Here is a 13,594-nt window from a genome sequence, read left to right as displayed (position 1 = left end):
GGAGGAAGCTATCGACGCCGTCGAGGCTGTGTGGCTGAAGAACTGTCAGGGTCTGGATGAGAGACAACAGAGACAGTTAAAGCAGCTGCTGTTGGACTTTAAAGAAAGCTTCGCTTGGGGGGAAGATGAGGTAGGACAAATGCACCTAGTTCAGCACGAAATAGACACTGGGGACGCCCGACCCATTAAAATTCGGCCCCGTCGTATTCCCCTTGCCAGGAGGGAAGCAGCAGACACAGTTATTGTTGACATGTTGCGGGCTGATTTCATTGAGCCATCAGATAGCCCATGGTCCGCGCCGGTCGTCATGGTGCCTAAGAAAGGGGGTAAACTTAGGTTTTGTGTTGACTACAGGGGCCTAAATTCTGTCACCACTAAAGACTCTTATCCCCTACCGAGGATTGATGAGTCGCTAGACCACGTGAGAGGGTCCTCGTGGTTCTCCTCCCTTGATCTGCGCAGTGGCTACTGGCAGGTGCCCCTCTCGCCAGGGGCACGTGAAAAAACGGCCTTCTCCACAGATAGGGGCCATTGGCAGTTCAAGGTGCTGTGCTTCAGGCTCTGTAATGCTCCTGCCACCTTTGAGAGGCTCATGGACAGAGTGCTGGCGGGGGTTCCGAGAGACGAGTGTGTTGTGTACCTAGACGACATATTGGTGCACGGCACATCGTTTGAGGGGGCACTGGGGGCACTTAGGCGAGTGTTGGAGAGGATCTCGGGGGCGGGGCTAAAATTACATCCGGGAAAGTGCCATTTCATGCAAAGGGAGGTGGCGTTCCTGGGGCATCAGCTGGGTGGTGAGGGCATCAGCACGATGCCAGACAAAGTAGAGGCTGTGAGGGGGTGGCCAGTTCCAGGGGGAAAAAAGAGGTTAAGAGCTTCCTGGGGCTGGCATCCTACTATCGTAGGTTTGTGAAGGGGTTTGCGGGGGTAGCGGCTCCTTTGAACCACCTTCTCAAGGAGGACACTGTTTTTCAGTGGACCGAAGAGCACCAGCGGGCGTTTGAGGCTCTCAAACGTGCCCTGATGGAGGCCCCTGTCCTGGCCTCACCAGACCCGAACCGTCCGTTCATCCTGGACACCGACGCAAGCAATGAGGGTTTGGGGGCTGTGCTGGCTCAGCGTGGTCCTGATGGGGAACACGTAGTAGCTTATTACAGCAGAACTTTTGATAAGGCTGAAAAATGCTACTGCGTGACAAGGAGAGAGCTTTTGGCTGTTGTGGCAGCAGTACGCCATTTCAAGTACTACCTGGGGGGCCTGCCGTTTGTGGTCCGGACGGATCACTCCGCCCTGCAGTGGCTTCTCTCCTTCAAGGAGCCAGAGGGTCAGATTGCCCGCTGGCTGGAGGAGCTGCAACCCTACGACTTCCAGGTGGAGCACAGAGCCGGCCTTCGCCACAGCAATGCAGACGCCTTGTCCCGCCGCCCGTGTGCTGAGGATGGCTGTGGGTACTGTGCCAAACGGGTGGAGCGAGAGAGAGAACTGTGCAGGGAGGAGGGAGTCACCGCCACGGTGAGTCAGCTGAGTGTGACAGAGTGCCAGGAGCTTGAGGCTGTGGACGTTGGGGAGTGGAGGCGTCTCCAGGAGGAGGACGCAGAGCTGCGTCCTGTGCTGCGGTGCGTGGAAGAGAGAAGACGACCGCCGTGGGGGGAAGTAGCCCCTCTATCACCAGTCACCAAGGGACTGTGGGCTAAATTCACAGTCCTTAGAGTGGCTGAGGGAGTGCTCCATAGGGGGTGGAAAAAGCCAGCGACTGGAGAAATTACGTGGCAGGTAGTGGTGCCCAAAAGGCTGCAGGGGAGCGTGTTACAGCAGCTTCATGGGGGAGTTGGCGCAGGGCATTTTGGGGTCTCCAAAACGTTAAAGCGCGTGCGTAAAGGCTTCTATTGGGCCAGGCACAGGAGGGATGTTGAGGACTTTTGTAGGCAGTGCGACGAGTGTGCTGCTAAAAAAGGACCTCCAGGTCAGTCACACGCCCTCCTACAACAATTCCCAGTAGGGGAGCCCATGGAGAGACTGGGGGTAGACATAGTGGGGCCGTTTCCAACCACAGACAGCGGTAACAGGTGGATTCTAACCGCTATGGACTACTTCACCAAGTGGCCGGAGGCTTACGCTCTCCCAGATCAGGAGGCAGAGACAGCAGCTGATGCGTTGGTGGGGGGAATAATCAGTCGGTTTGGGGTGCCACAGTCTATTCACAGCGACCAGGGGAGAAACTTCGAGTCACGGGTGTTCTCAGAGTTGTGTAGACGGTTAGGCGCGGAGAAGACGCGCACTACTCCGCTTCACCCCCAGAGTGATGGGCTGGTGGAAAGATTTAACAGAACGTTAGCACAGCAGCTGGCCATCGTTACCTCAAAACACCAGAGAGATTGGGACACCCACTTACCGTTTATTCTTATGGCATGTAGGTCGGCTGTTCAAGAATCGACTGCGTGCTCCCCAGCGCTACTAATGTTAGGTCGTGAGTTGCGCACCCCAGCCGAACTGACGTTTGGCCACCCTCCTGATAATGACGACGGGGTTTTGCCTGGCCCGAACTATGTGTGTCGTCTGCAGAACCGGTTAGAAACGGCTCACACCTTCGCAAGAGAGCAACTCGAGAACGCAGGGGTGCGCCAAAAGCGCCACTACGACTCGCGCGCTAGGGGGAGGCACTTTGGAGCGGGGGAATGTGTGTGGCTTCACAACCCCACCCGCAATAAGGGGCGGTGCCCAAAGCTGGACAGTGCATGGGTGGGGCCGTGTCTGGTGATAGAGAGAGTGGGGGAGGTGACGTACCGGGTGGAGGTCCCCCCACGGAGCAGGAAGGTGGTGGTCCACTGGGACCGATTGGCACCCTACAGAGGGAGGAAAACGGTAGGAAATGGGAGTGAGGTCTCTGATGTGAGCCCACGAGGACAGTCTAACGAGGAGACTCTAGCGCAACCTGAGCCTGGGATGGGGGCTGCTTCTTCGGAGGGCGCTGGAAATGACATTGGGGCAGATGAGTGTTCTGGGGGTTCACCGGTGAGAGCCACGGGGAGGCACAAGAGACTGATGCGACCTCCGGGTCTTTTTAAAGATTTTGTTGTGTAACCCTAGGGGCTAGGGTTTAGAAAGGGGGGGGGGGCTATGTAACGACCCGGTATTGTGTTCTGTGTTTGTGGGTGTGTTATGGTTCTCATGGCTACTAGCAGGGGTTAAATATGTCAGGACAGAGGGAAAGGTTGGGGGGGTATGATGGGTAATCCCGCGGGATTTGAAAATGCATAAATAGGGATTACTGTCTCATCTTCTTTCTTTTCTGTTCGGAGCCCGACATGATATAATTGTGTACGTTCGGCATTTAGCGGCGTGGGCTGTGGCCTGAACAATAGCCCAGTTTAGGAATAAACCTGTGTTCTGACCTATACACCTAGAGTCCATCTCTTTTCCCTTTATGACCCAGCCGGGTCATTACAGTATGTACACTTTTCCTCAATAAAGTAGTTATCAGCTGGGGGGGTTGATGCTGTTATAGTCATACTGAATATTTTTTTAACAGTGAGCCTGTGAGCCAAAGCTATGGTTTTGTTAAAAACAATCATTTCAGGGCCTCTTAACTTTTCTTTGACAACAACGCAACCTTTCGGTTGCATATCGACATACACTTGGAGATTCAAGGGGCGGTATCTCCATGACGTTTCACGTCGAACCTCACGTTGGACTACTAAATCCAAGTAGCGGAGACGTAGCAGGAACCAAAGTGAAGTTATTCTCAATAATCGTGATTTAACAAGGTATGTCAAGTGTAAATTAACACTTATTTGCTGTGTTGTTATGATCGTGAAGTAGAAGTTACTTAGCGTCGTACGTGCAGCTTGCTTGCAGAGTAAGAGTGGCTCTGGTTCGCTGGAATTAGTCAGACAGCTACACAGAAACCGATACAATGTGGCAAATTCTGCAAACAGCTCTGCATTCTCTTGCTATGAAGGCTTTATACCATTCATCGATTGATCATCTAGCGATTTACAGAGGCTGCACCATGCATGCTTTCAAGTGGTTGCTTTTTGAAGATGTTACTGTTCATAAGGTAGCTAGCACAGCTGTGTTTTGGGCCTATCTTCTTGGTCGGGTATCCTGCCCTGTGGAATGACTTTGACCAACTTGCCATTCTATTTTTGAATGCATCTGTGGACTTAAAACCCCATTTCTGTGTTTACAAACAGCCGCACGAGGGCGATGCGCGCAAGTTGGTGGGGGAGTCCTTGTAGAACGCCAGTAAAAAATTGTACTGAGTGCATTTCTCAGTATTATTGGGTTATCATTTATTTTAATTTTAAGGCTCGTATGAAATGGCCTGTGTAAAATAGTTTGTCTTCATTGCAAATCAACTGCATTATACTTAAACTCCAACCAGTAAAATGGCTCTTTGGCTAGCTTTTGCTACAGCCTAGCTTATATCAATGAGCGTTAACATACTAGCTAACTGCTGCATCCAAAATAAAGGCCACAACCAAAGAACTGTTCAATCAATAATTAAAACATCATTGTAAGCGTATAGGAACCCCCAAAAAGTGATTGAGTTTAGAAAAGTATAACGCAAAGGGGTATGTTGAATGGGCGCAGATGGCGATGGCTTTCTTACCGCGCATCAGTCAGTATCGTTTACTGGAAAAGGGTCTATGCAACAGTTTTAGCATGCTAGTAGTTGCTAAGGAGAGTTTTCCAAATGCAATGTTGTCTGGTCTACGCAAAACTGTAGCAGCAAGATTTATGAAAGAATGTCCCTTATAATATAACTCTTTCCCTTGTGGACTTGCCAAAGGTAACCAAACTATGGCCCTCGCCCAAGTGTCATCCAACAAGTGCAGTGGCGGCTACCAGAAGGTGTTCGAGCATGACAGGTGAGCTAGCCTCGTGAAACTAATCTCCAGAGAGCTCATATTCTGTTTTAGCTAGCAGATTGTAACAGGCTAATGTGATTTCCCCATTAGCCATTACAGTATAGGTACTGTTAGGCATAGCAGAGAATTTTCGACCAACCTTAACTTGGCGATACTATTTTCGTTGTCTGCTCAGTTGCAGGTGGTTCGTTTGAATTTAGAAAATGCTCTTTTTTTAAATATATAAAATGTTTGCTCAATGAAATAATCCAACAATGTGTACGCCACCATGTTGTCTATTTCAAATCTTCTCTCATTGGGGTGGACAGAGTTCTCAATCAAAGTGCTTCATGTCATGACACACCTGTCTCGATCAATGAGGGAAGATTTGAAATGGACAAGATTTTGGCATACACATTGTTGGATTACTTCATGGAGCAAAACAATTATTTTAATAGCGGCGCATTTTCTAAATTCAAACAAACCACCTGCAACTTGACACTGACATTTTTTTGAAGATATATATTTGGCCGAATCAAGAACGAAGATGGTATTGAAAAGTGATCTGTGCTACCCCAAACAGTACCTATCCTGTAACGGCTAAGTCACAGACAGTCTGTTAGCTCATTTCTGTTTCACTGTTATTCATCAATGCAACACACTGCTGTTTTTTCTATTGGAATACACAAATTATAGTTTTACAAGTGCCCATATGGCTTGGGTGGAAACATGCAGTATGGCAGAAACTTGATGTAATGCATTTTCATTTCTCAGCACTGAGCTGAAGTGTAAAATGAAGGTCGCTGTCTACCTGCCTCCTAAAGCCGAGAATGAGAAGTGCCCCGTGTTCTACTGGCTCTCTGGTGAGTTCTCACGGTCCATGGTCTCTCATATGTTACATAAAGACAGTGGTCACCTTTTGTTCTATCCCAACACCAACACACCTGATTCAACTAATCGTCAAGATCTTGCCTGTATACTTGCACTGATCTAGAATACAAATCTGATCAACTACTTAGATTTTACCTATGTGTGTTGAAAATGTTGTCCTTCATGTCTCACTGTGTGCTTCTAGGGTTGACATGCACAGAGCAGAACTTTATCACCAAGGCTGGCAGTCAGCAGGCTGCTTCTGAGCATGGAATCATCATCGTCGCCCCAGACACCAGCCCACGTACGCATGCACACGCTTTACTGATTGCATAATTCAGCCCTTACTAAATCAATGCTCACGCCCACCTTTTAATAGTAATTATAGCTCCCATCCAACCTTCCTACTCTTTATGTGGTGTTCAGGTGGTTGTAACATCGAGGGTGAAGATGAGAGTTGGGACTTTGGCACAGGGGCTGGTTTCTATGTCGACGCCACCCAGGAGCCCTGGAAGACCAACTACTGCATGTACAGCTATGTCACTGAGGAGGTGTGTCGGTCACATGATAATAGTAGTCGTGCTGATGGTAGCATTTACTATTGTGAATCCATTGATACTGCTATGCGCTGCTAATCACCACCTCCCAACTCTTTCTTTTTTTTCCCTCTCTCTCAGCTCCCTCGTTTGATCAACGCTAACTTCCCCGCTGACCCAGAGAACATGTCCATCTCTGGCCACTCCATGGGGGGACACGGAGCCCTCATCTGCGCCCTGAAGAACCCTGGAAAATACAAGGCATTGCAATATGGAAGTCTTTTCATTATGATCTCAACATCTTTTGAACATTTGAATGAATCCCTTTCTCCTCATCCCTTTCTCTCTGCAGGCTGTTTCTGCGTTTGCCCCCATCTGTAACCCCATCCAGTGTGCCTGGGGGCAAAAGGCCTTCTCTGGGTACCTAGGGAAAGACAAGAAGACCTGGGAGGTACAGTATGGGGTTACAGGGGGACTGGCCAAATCAATGGGATCACAAACTACAGGTCTGACCTTGAGGAGTGGAATTCCAGAACAATAACATGAGTTTCTAATCACTCTTCCTCCTCTCCTTTTCCTCCTTTACAGGCGTATGATGCCACGGTGCTGGCAGCGTCATACTCTGGCCCACAGCTGGACATCCTGATCGACCAGGGCCGTGATGACCAGTTCCTGTCGGCCAGCCAGCTGCTTCCTGACAACCTGATCGCCGCCTGCTCAGAAAATAAGATTCCTGTTGTGTTCAGGCTGCAGCCGGTGAGTGCTGCCACCCAACGGCCAACTATATTAACTGTTTGATCTTGAAATGCCTACAGTGGTTGATCAACTAAAAGTTTTGCGAGTACTGTACTAGTACAGTACCCTGCGTCCCTACTTCATTTCTCCAGACCAGCGCAAGGGGGAATTAGAGCACTGATTATGCTTTTGGGTCCCAAGGTGCTACTGTGTCTCTAAAAATACACTTTTTTTGTTACTACTCATCAGTATTACTTACTAAAACTGTTACACTAAGGTTTTATTCTAAGAGAAACTTAGACTACAATTAGGGTGTGGAAATGTTATTTTGTTCTTACTGTAGTACTGTAGCCTACTCCCGACCGGTCATATTGTACACGCCCGAGTGACACAGCGGTCTAAGACACTGCATCGCAGTGCAAACTGCGTTGCTACAGATGCTGGTTCGATACCTGTGCTGGCCTCAACCGGGAGACCTATGAGGTGATGGTAGGCTTTTGATTTCTCTCCTTCTAAAAACAAATAAATAATTCTAAATAACAAACTGGCTTTATTTACAAATTAGTAACAATGTCTCACCCTATGTTCAAGAATGGCCTTTTTCTTGCCCACTTTACGTTATTTGAAAACGAAATCATCTCCAAAATATTATTTTTTTAAACAAAGCTATTATTATTATTAATTTAAAATTATATAAAAGCCCCTTAGATATTCTCACAGATATATTATTAACCCTGTGTGAATTCTGCAAACAACGTTTCTAGCAGGACTATATATATATTGGCTCCCGAGTGGCGCACAATGGTATTGCCTTGCAATTCTCCAGCTGAATGCACTGAGATTGCGGTAGGCGTACGAGGTTCAAGGCAGGAGGCACGGGACGGCCGCAGAGCAGCGCACAAGACGGACCTAGCCCATTGGGAGGGGGGTGGACCCCCGCCCCACTGGGTAGCACAGAGCAACACTTTAAGGGGCATTGCACTAATAATGGCGCTGACTAGGGTAATGTTCCTGCTGTTATTAGTGCCTGTCTGCATGTTCAAACTAAAACAATTAACTAATAATGGTGTGAAAAATGCCCTTGGATATGAATTGGGAGAGCAGAAATTATTAAATATTAGAGCATTAGACCTCTCACTGAAGGCGTCAGTCAAAAGATGTACTTAAATCCGAGCTGGATTTAACGAAAAATGACATGAAAAGCGCACACTTGTAAATACCAAACTCTAAAAGTAATTGGAAAGGTAGATACAAATAATTTGTGACATTGTGGTTACAATAATGTAACAAGATGCCGTGTTTTTATTTACAGTTAGTGATGGACAGCTGGAGGCATTTTGAAAACAGGTTTTCAAACACTTGTTTTTCACAAGTGTACTGTCCATGACTGATGCAACCCGAAAAAGCATTAGACAGAGTTAATGAGTACTTGAGGTCACCGAGAAAGTCTGGACATGGCCTGCTCTCCCTTATGTAAGGAATTAGGCACTTTACCATGTTTACTACAGTATGTACTGTAGGCTGTTTACTTGTCAGACTGCACATTAGCCTAATAAACAAATGCAGGCGGCTTCTATCTTCTAAATTCTTTATTATCCAAATGTTTTAAAGTGCGTGTGGGCGACCTCATGCAACCTCAATGTCGGATAAAGTGTATACTGTACTGCATTTCTTCATCAGCATCAATATGCTTTCGTTAATAAAATAATGATAAAAATACTCTTTCAAAATGCAGATGTTTAGTTATGGATCCATAACGAATTACTATGGGAATAAATATCACTGAATGACAGAAATGGTGGAACAAAGTAGGCAAATGAAGGTAAAAATTGTTTCTTACTGGAAAATACTCTTTCAAACACACACACGGTCACGTTGTACAGCGCTATTAGCAGGACAAGACTTGCCTAGAAGGAGAATTCTCCCCCATCGTCAAATGTATTTCTTAGTTAGGTTGGCTGTATCACAACCGGCCGTGATTGGTTGCAATTTCCGTTTAATCCACCAGAAAAAACAAATAGTGTGGTTAAACTCAAATATACTAATTGATAAAAAAATGAATATTAATTGGAACCTTTAACATGTGGAAGGGGGAAAAAGTATTATTATTAACCCTGTTTTTCACAAGCGTAGCAGGCTGTGAATTCTGCAAACAATGTTTCCACGATGGGTTATTAGTAAGGACAATATATATTGGTCATGGCTCCCGAATGGCACAGTGGTCTAAGGCACCGCATCTTACTGCAAGAGGCATCACTACAGTCCCTGGTTCGAATCCAGGCTGTATCACATTCTGCTGTGATTGGGAGTCCCATAGGGCGGCGCACAGTGTCACCCGGGTTAGGGGAGGGTTTGGCTGGCCGGGATGTCCTTGGTTTCTCTCCCTCCAAAAAAAATAAAAAAAATTATGTTGGCCTTTATTAATATTATTTTGGACTTTAATTCATCGCTCACTTTCGTTTTTTGAAAACGAAGTAATCTCCACAATATCTATCTATATCCTACCCGCTGTGGTCAACTATTTCAGCACTGTTTCATGCTGCTCTGAGACAAGCATGGAGAAATTAAAATGTTCAATTATAGTGCATGATATTTTTACATTTTAGTCATTTAGCAGACGCTCTTATCCAGAGCGACTTACAGTAGTGAATACATACATTTCATTTTCCTTTCATGCATTTTTTTTTTTGTACTGGCCCCTCGTGGGAATCGAACCCACAACCCTGGCGTTGCACACACCATGCTGGCATTGCAAACACCATGCTCTACCAACTGAGCCACAGTGTTGACTGAATATAAGCAAGTGATGTCTGCTAAATAATCAAGTTGATGGCACAGTCATATAGCCTCGGCACCTACATTAGGGCGGCAGGTAGCCTAGTGGTTAGAGCGTTGGACTAGTAACTGAATGGTTGCCAGATCGAATCCCTGAGCTGACAAGGTAAAAATCTGTTGTTCTGCCCCTGAACACTGCCGCTGAACACGGCCGTCATTGAAAATAAGAATTTGTTCTTAACTGACTTGCCTAGTAAAATACATTTTTAAAAAGCTGAGTGACTCACTCATTCATGGCTTTGGATCAAAATAAGTACCAACATTATTTCTGATTAGTCTTTAAAAAATAAATGTTTTGGTTATCCTGACCTGGACAACATGTACAGTGTTATAATAGCCCATTATGGGTTATTAGCAGGACAATATACGCTTACCAACACCTCTCTGTATTTTGATACTTTGTGAAAGGCAATTGATCAGCATAAAAACTTTGGATGCCCCCCCCCCATGAGGTGGCTTTTGGTTTCTCTCCCTCTAAAAACATAAATAATTCTAAATAACAAACTGGCTTCATTTACAAATTAGTGAGGGTCTCACCCCATGTTCAAGAATGGCCTTTTTCTCGCTCACTCTAGGTTAAATAAATGAAATCATCTCAAATATTGTTGATTTTTAAACAAAGCGATTTATTATTAATTTAATTATATAAAAGCCCCTTTAGATGTTCTCACAGATCAGATTTGCCGTAACGAAAAATGCCCCAGAGATATTAATTTAGAATCCTGTAAATGTAACTATGGGCGGAGAGTCACGTCATTGAAAAAAATATATTTTTAGATATACTGTAGACTTACCGTAGGCGAATTGAGTCTCACTAGTGTTGAGTAATGTGCTGTCCGCATTGTTTTGTACTGCTCTGAGACGAGCACGGGGACTGGTCTTGATAAATCAAAGAGATTTTTATGTTCACTGAATATCCGTTTGGGTATTGGTTACACTACAATTAGGGTGTGGAAATGTTATGCTCTTAGTACTGTAGCCTACTCCCGACCATCACGTTGTACAGCGCCATATTTTCCTAATGGAGTGGTGCAGCAGTCTAAGACACTGCATCGCAGTGCAAACTGCGTTGCTACAGATGCTGGTTCGATACCTGTGCCGGTCTCGATCGGGAGACCCATGAGGCGGCTTTTGGTTTTTCTCTAAAAACTAAAATAAATAACAAACTGGCTTTTTATATAAATTAGTGAGAATGTCTCACCCCATTGTCAAGAATGGCCTTTTTCTTGCTCACTCCAGGTTAAATGAAATAATCTCCAAAATATATATATATATTTTTTTTAAATTATAAAATCCCCTTTAGATATTCTCACAGATCAGATTTTCCCTAATGAAAAATGCCCCTTAGATATTAATTTAGAATCCTCTTATGCTCTTAGTACTGTAGCCTACTCCCGGCCGTCACGTTGTATTTTCCGTTCCATCCTAACGGAAACCCTGATGGTTTTGTTTTTCTTGGAATAGAAACACCATAATATTAATGAAGCTAAATTTCATTATCACATATACTGTGTTCTTAAAAAAAGGTTTTAAATTCTCTAATGCCAATATTGAAGACTATCAAATGCTTCTCAAACTAGCATTAATGGTAAAAATGGCTGACAAATAATGTCATATAATTCTGGCAACATTTAAAGGAGGAACTACTGTACTGTGTACTGGACTAGGGTTGATGACTTTGCTGTGTGATTTCCCTGCTACCAGTTGTTCTATACATACAGTATGTGCTTGTTTACTGATGTAAAATGCAGTGTCAGACTAACAGTGCCATTTATGTTTCCATCAGGGCTACGACCACAGCTACTTCTTCATCTATTCGTTCATCACCGACCACATCAAGCACCACGCCAAGTTCCTCAACGCTTAAGACTGACTGCTGGACCAGAACCCTCTTCTGTACCTTCTACCCCAACTGTGTACCTGGTATTGTCCACCTGTCCCATCCAGAGCGGCCAAGCTAAAATTAACCTGATGCGCCTTGTGAGCTGAAATGAACACACTTGCTATGTTGAGTCAAACTCAGAACAGACAATAGTGGGGCCAGGATGCTTGGTGTTAAGATGAGTTTGCTTGCGAATCATGTGGTCACTCCAACTGTATTTCTGAAATAAAGGTTCAGTTTTTACTTTTGATTCCATTTTATGACCTTAGGCTTATACACGTTGATATCTGAGACCAGTACAAAATACATGTAGGTGGACTATAGAACATAAGACAATGTGCTTTTTACAGATAAGGTCTTTACTGATAAAGTGATGAAATATATACATTATTCACAGCAGTTAAGGCAACATTAAAGGGGTGTTTCATGCAATAAAATCCAAATTGCTGTACACCAATATGACAAGAGGTACAAAATGGTATGTCAATTTTAAGAAACCTAAACATAAAAAAAAAAAAAAACATTTCCTCCCAATCAAAGTACAAAACTGAGTACAAGCTTTCAGGACTATAAACAGAAAGGGTAAAACTGCTCAACTCAGCAGTCAACTGTTACACTGTGGTAAAAACATTTGTATAGTTCAAATAAATGTCATACATACATTTCTAATTTAAAATGGAGCTCTGAGATTTGTCAGTTGCCAAAACAGTCTCTTTAAAGTGCAGATAATTTCAGGCCCGTAGGCAGCCATACCTAAAGGCCCAAGGGATTGACGTGACTAATCAATGAACTAAAAGTAATGACAATTTTTAAGTCCCCTCTTTAGGTTTCAAAACTGTCAGGTTTGCAGCACACGGCCCAAACCTCCATAAGGAAACGATAAGCTACAGTCACTTTCTCCTACTAAGCAAATATCCTTGTCATATTTCCCTTTTAGTTTACACATCTCTTTTCTATCATCAAAATATAGGAGGAAATGTTAGAACTGGGAGAAGGGATACTGGTAGTCAAATGTTAGCACCTGAGTAGTTCTGTTTAGCTTGGTGGAAAGGAAATTACTTTGAGTATTAAAGTAGGATTACTGTGCATAATTTTATATATATATATATATTAAATATTAGCTACATAAATAGTTGTGTTGTAATTGTTACTGTAGAATTCTAAAGTAACAATCAGGATCTGGAGTGATCTCATTGCTAAGAGATTGTTCACTTTGCCTGAGGAGTGTGGTGGTGACTGTTAAAATATTCAAATTGCTCTTAAAGATTCACTATGCAGAAATTGCTCCGCCATTTCCTGGTTGCAAAAATTGGAATAATTCGTCAAATTTCAGTTTGAAAAAACAAGCAAGTATAGCGTAGATAATCATTGTACCTTCTAAACCGCTGTGAAATATTTTCCATAACGATTGTATTTTCAGCTGTTTGAAGCTGGTGTACAAAACCGAAAGGTAACGATATAAGAACGGGATGCATAGAAATAGCGTAGATGGAACTGATCTACCTATCGATGAGAATAACAGAGCTATACCTCACATTTATATGTGAATTTGGTCGGGTCGCCCCATAAAGTAAGAAATATACTACTACAATACTTTCTAAATACAAAACCCACTTGCACGAACCATCATATTGACACTTCACGTCACTACTTCTCATAACATTTACAGTGAGGGAAAAAAGTATTTGATCCCCTGCTGCTTTTGTACGTTTGCCCACTGACAAAGAAATTATCAGTCTAATTTTAATGGTAGGTTTATTTGAACAGTGAGAGACAGAATAACAACATCAAAAAATTAAAAAATACACATCAAAAATGTTATAAATTGATTTGCATTTTAATGAGGGAAATAAGTATTTGACCCCTCTGCAAAACATGACTTA

The 13,594-nt window shown here is 44.1% G+C and overlaps 1 protein-coding gene across 1 annotated transcript; it reads left to right on the top strand.

Annotated features, from left to right (window-relative positions):
• Positions 1–3,675: 3,675 nt before the first annotated feature.
• On the top strand, positions 3,676–11,953 carry estd (S-formylglutathione hydrolase). The gene is given in 9 exon segments (NM_001141528.1): positions 3,676–3,767; positions 4,796–4,874; positions 5,628–5,716; positions 5,929–6,027; positions 6,150–6,274; positions 6,401–6,520; positions 6,612–6,710; positions 6,848–7,015; positions 11,616–11,953. Coding segments are annotated over 8 exon segments (849 nt in total). The 5' UTR covers positions 3,676–3,767; positions 4,796–4,806; the 3' UTR covers positions 11,697–11,953.
• The last annotated feature ends 1,641 nt before the right edge of the window (positions 11,954–13,594 follow it).

The sequence above is a fragment of the Salmo salar genome, chromosome ssa21 (assembly GCF_905237065.1).
Source record: "Salmo salar chromosome ssa21, Ssal_v3.1, whole genome shotgun sequence".
Lineage (NCBI taxonomy): Eukaryota > Metazoa > Chordata > Actinopteri > Salmoniformes > Salmonidae > Salmo > Salmo salar.
The sequence above is the reverse complement of the archived record's forward strand: the minus strand, read 5'-3'. Positions and strand labels throughout refer to the sequence as shown.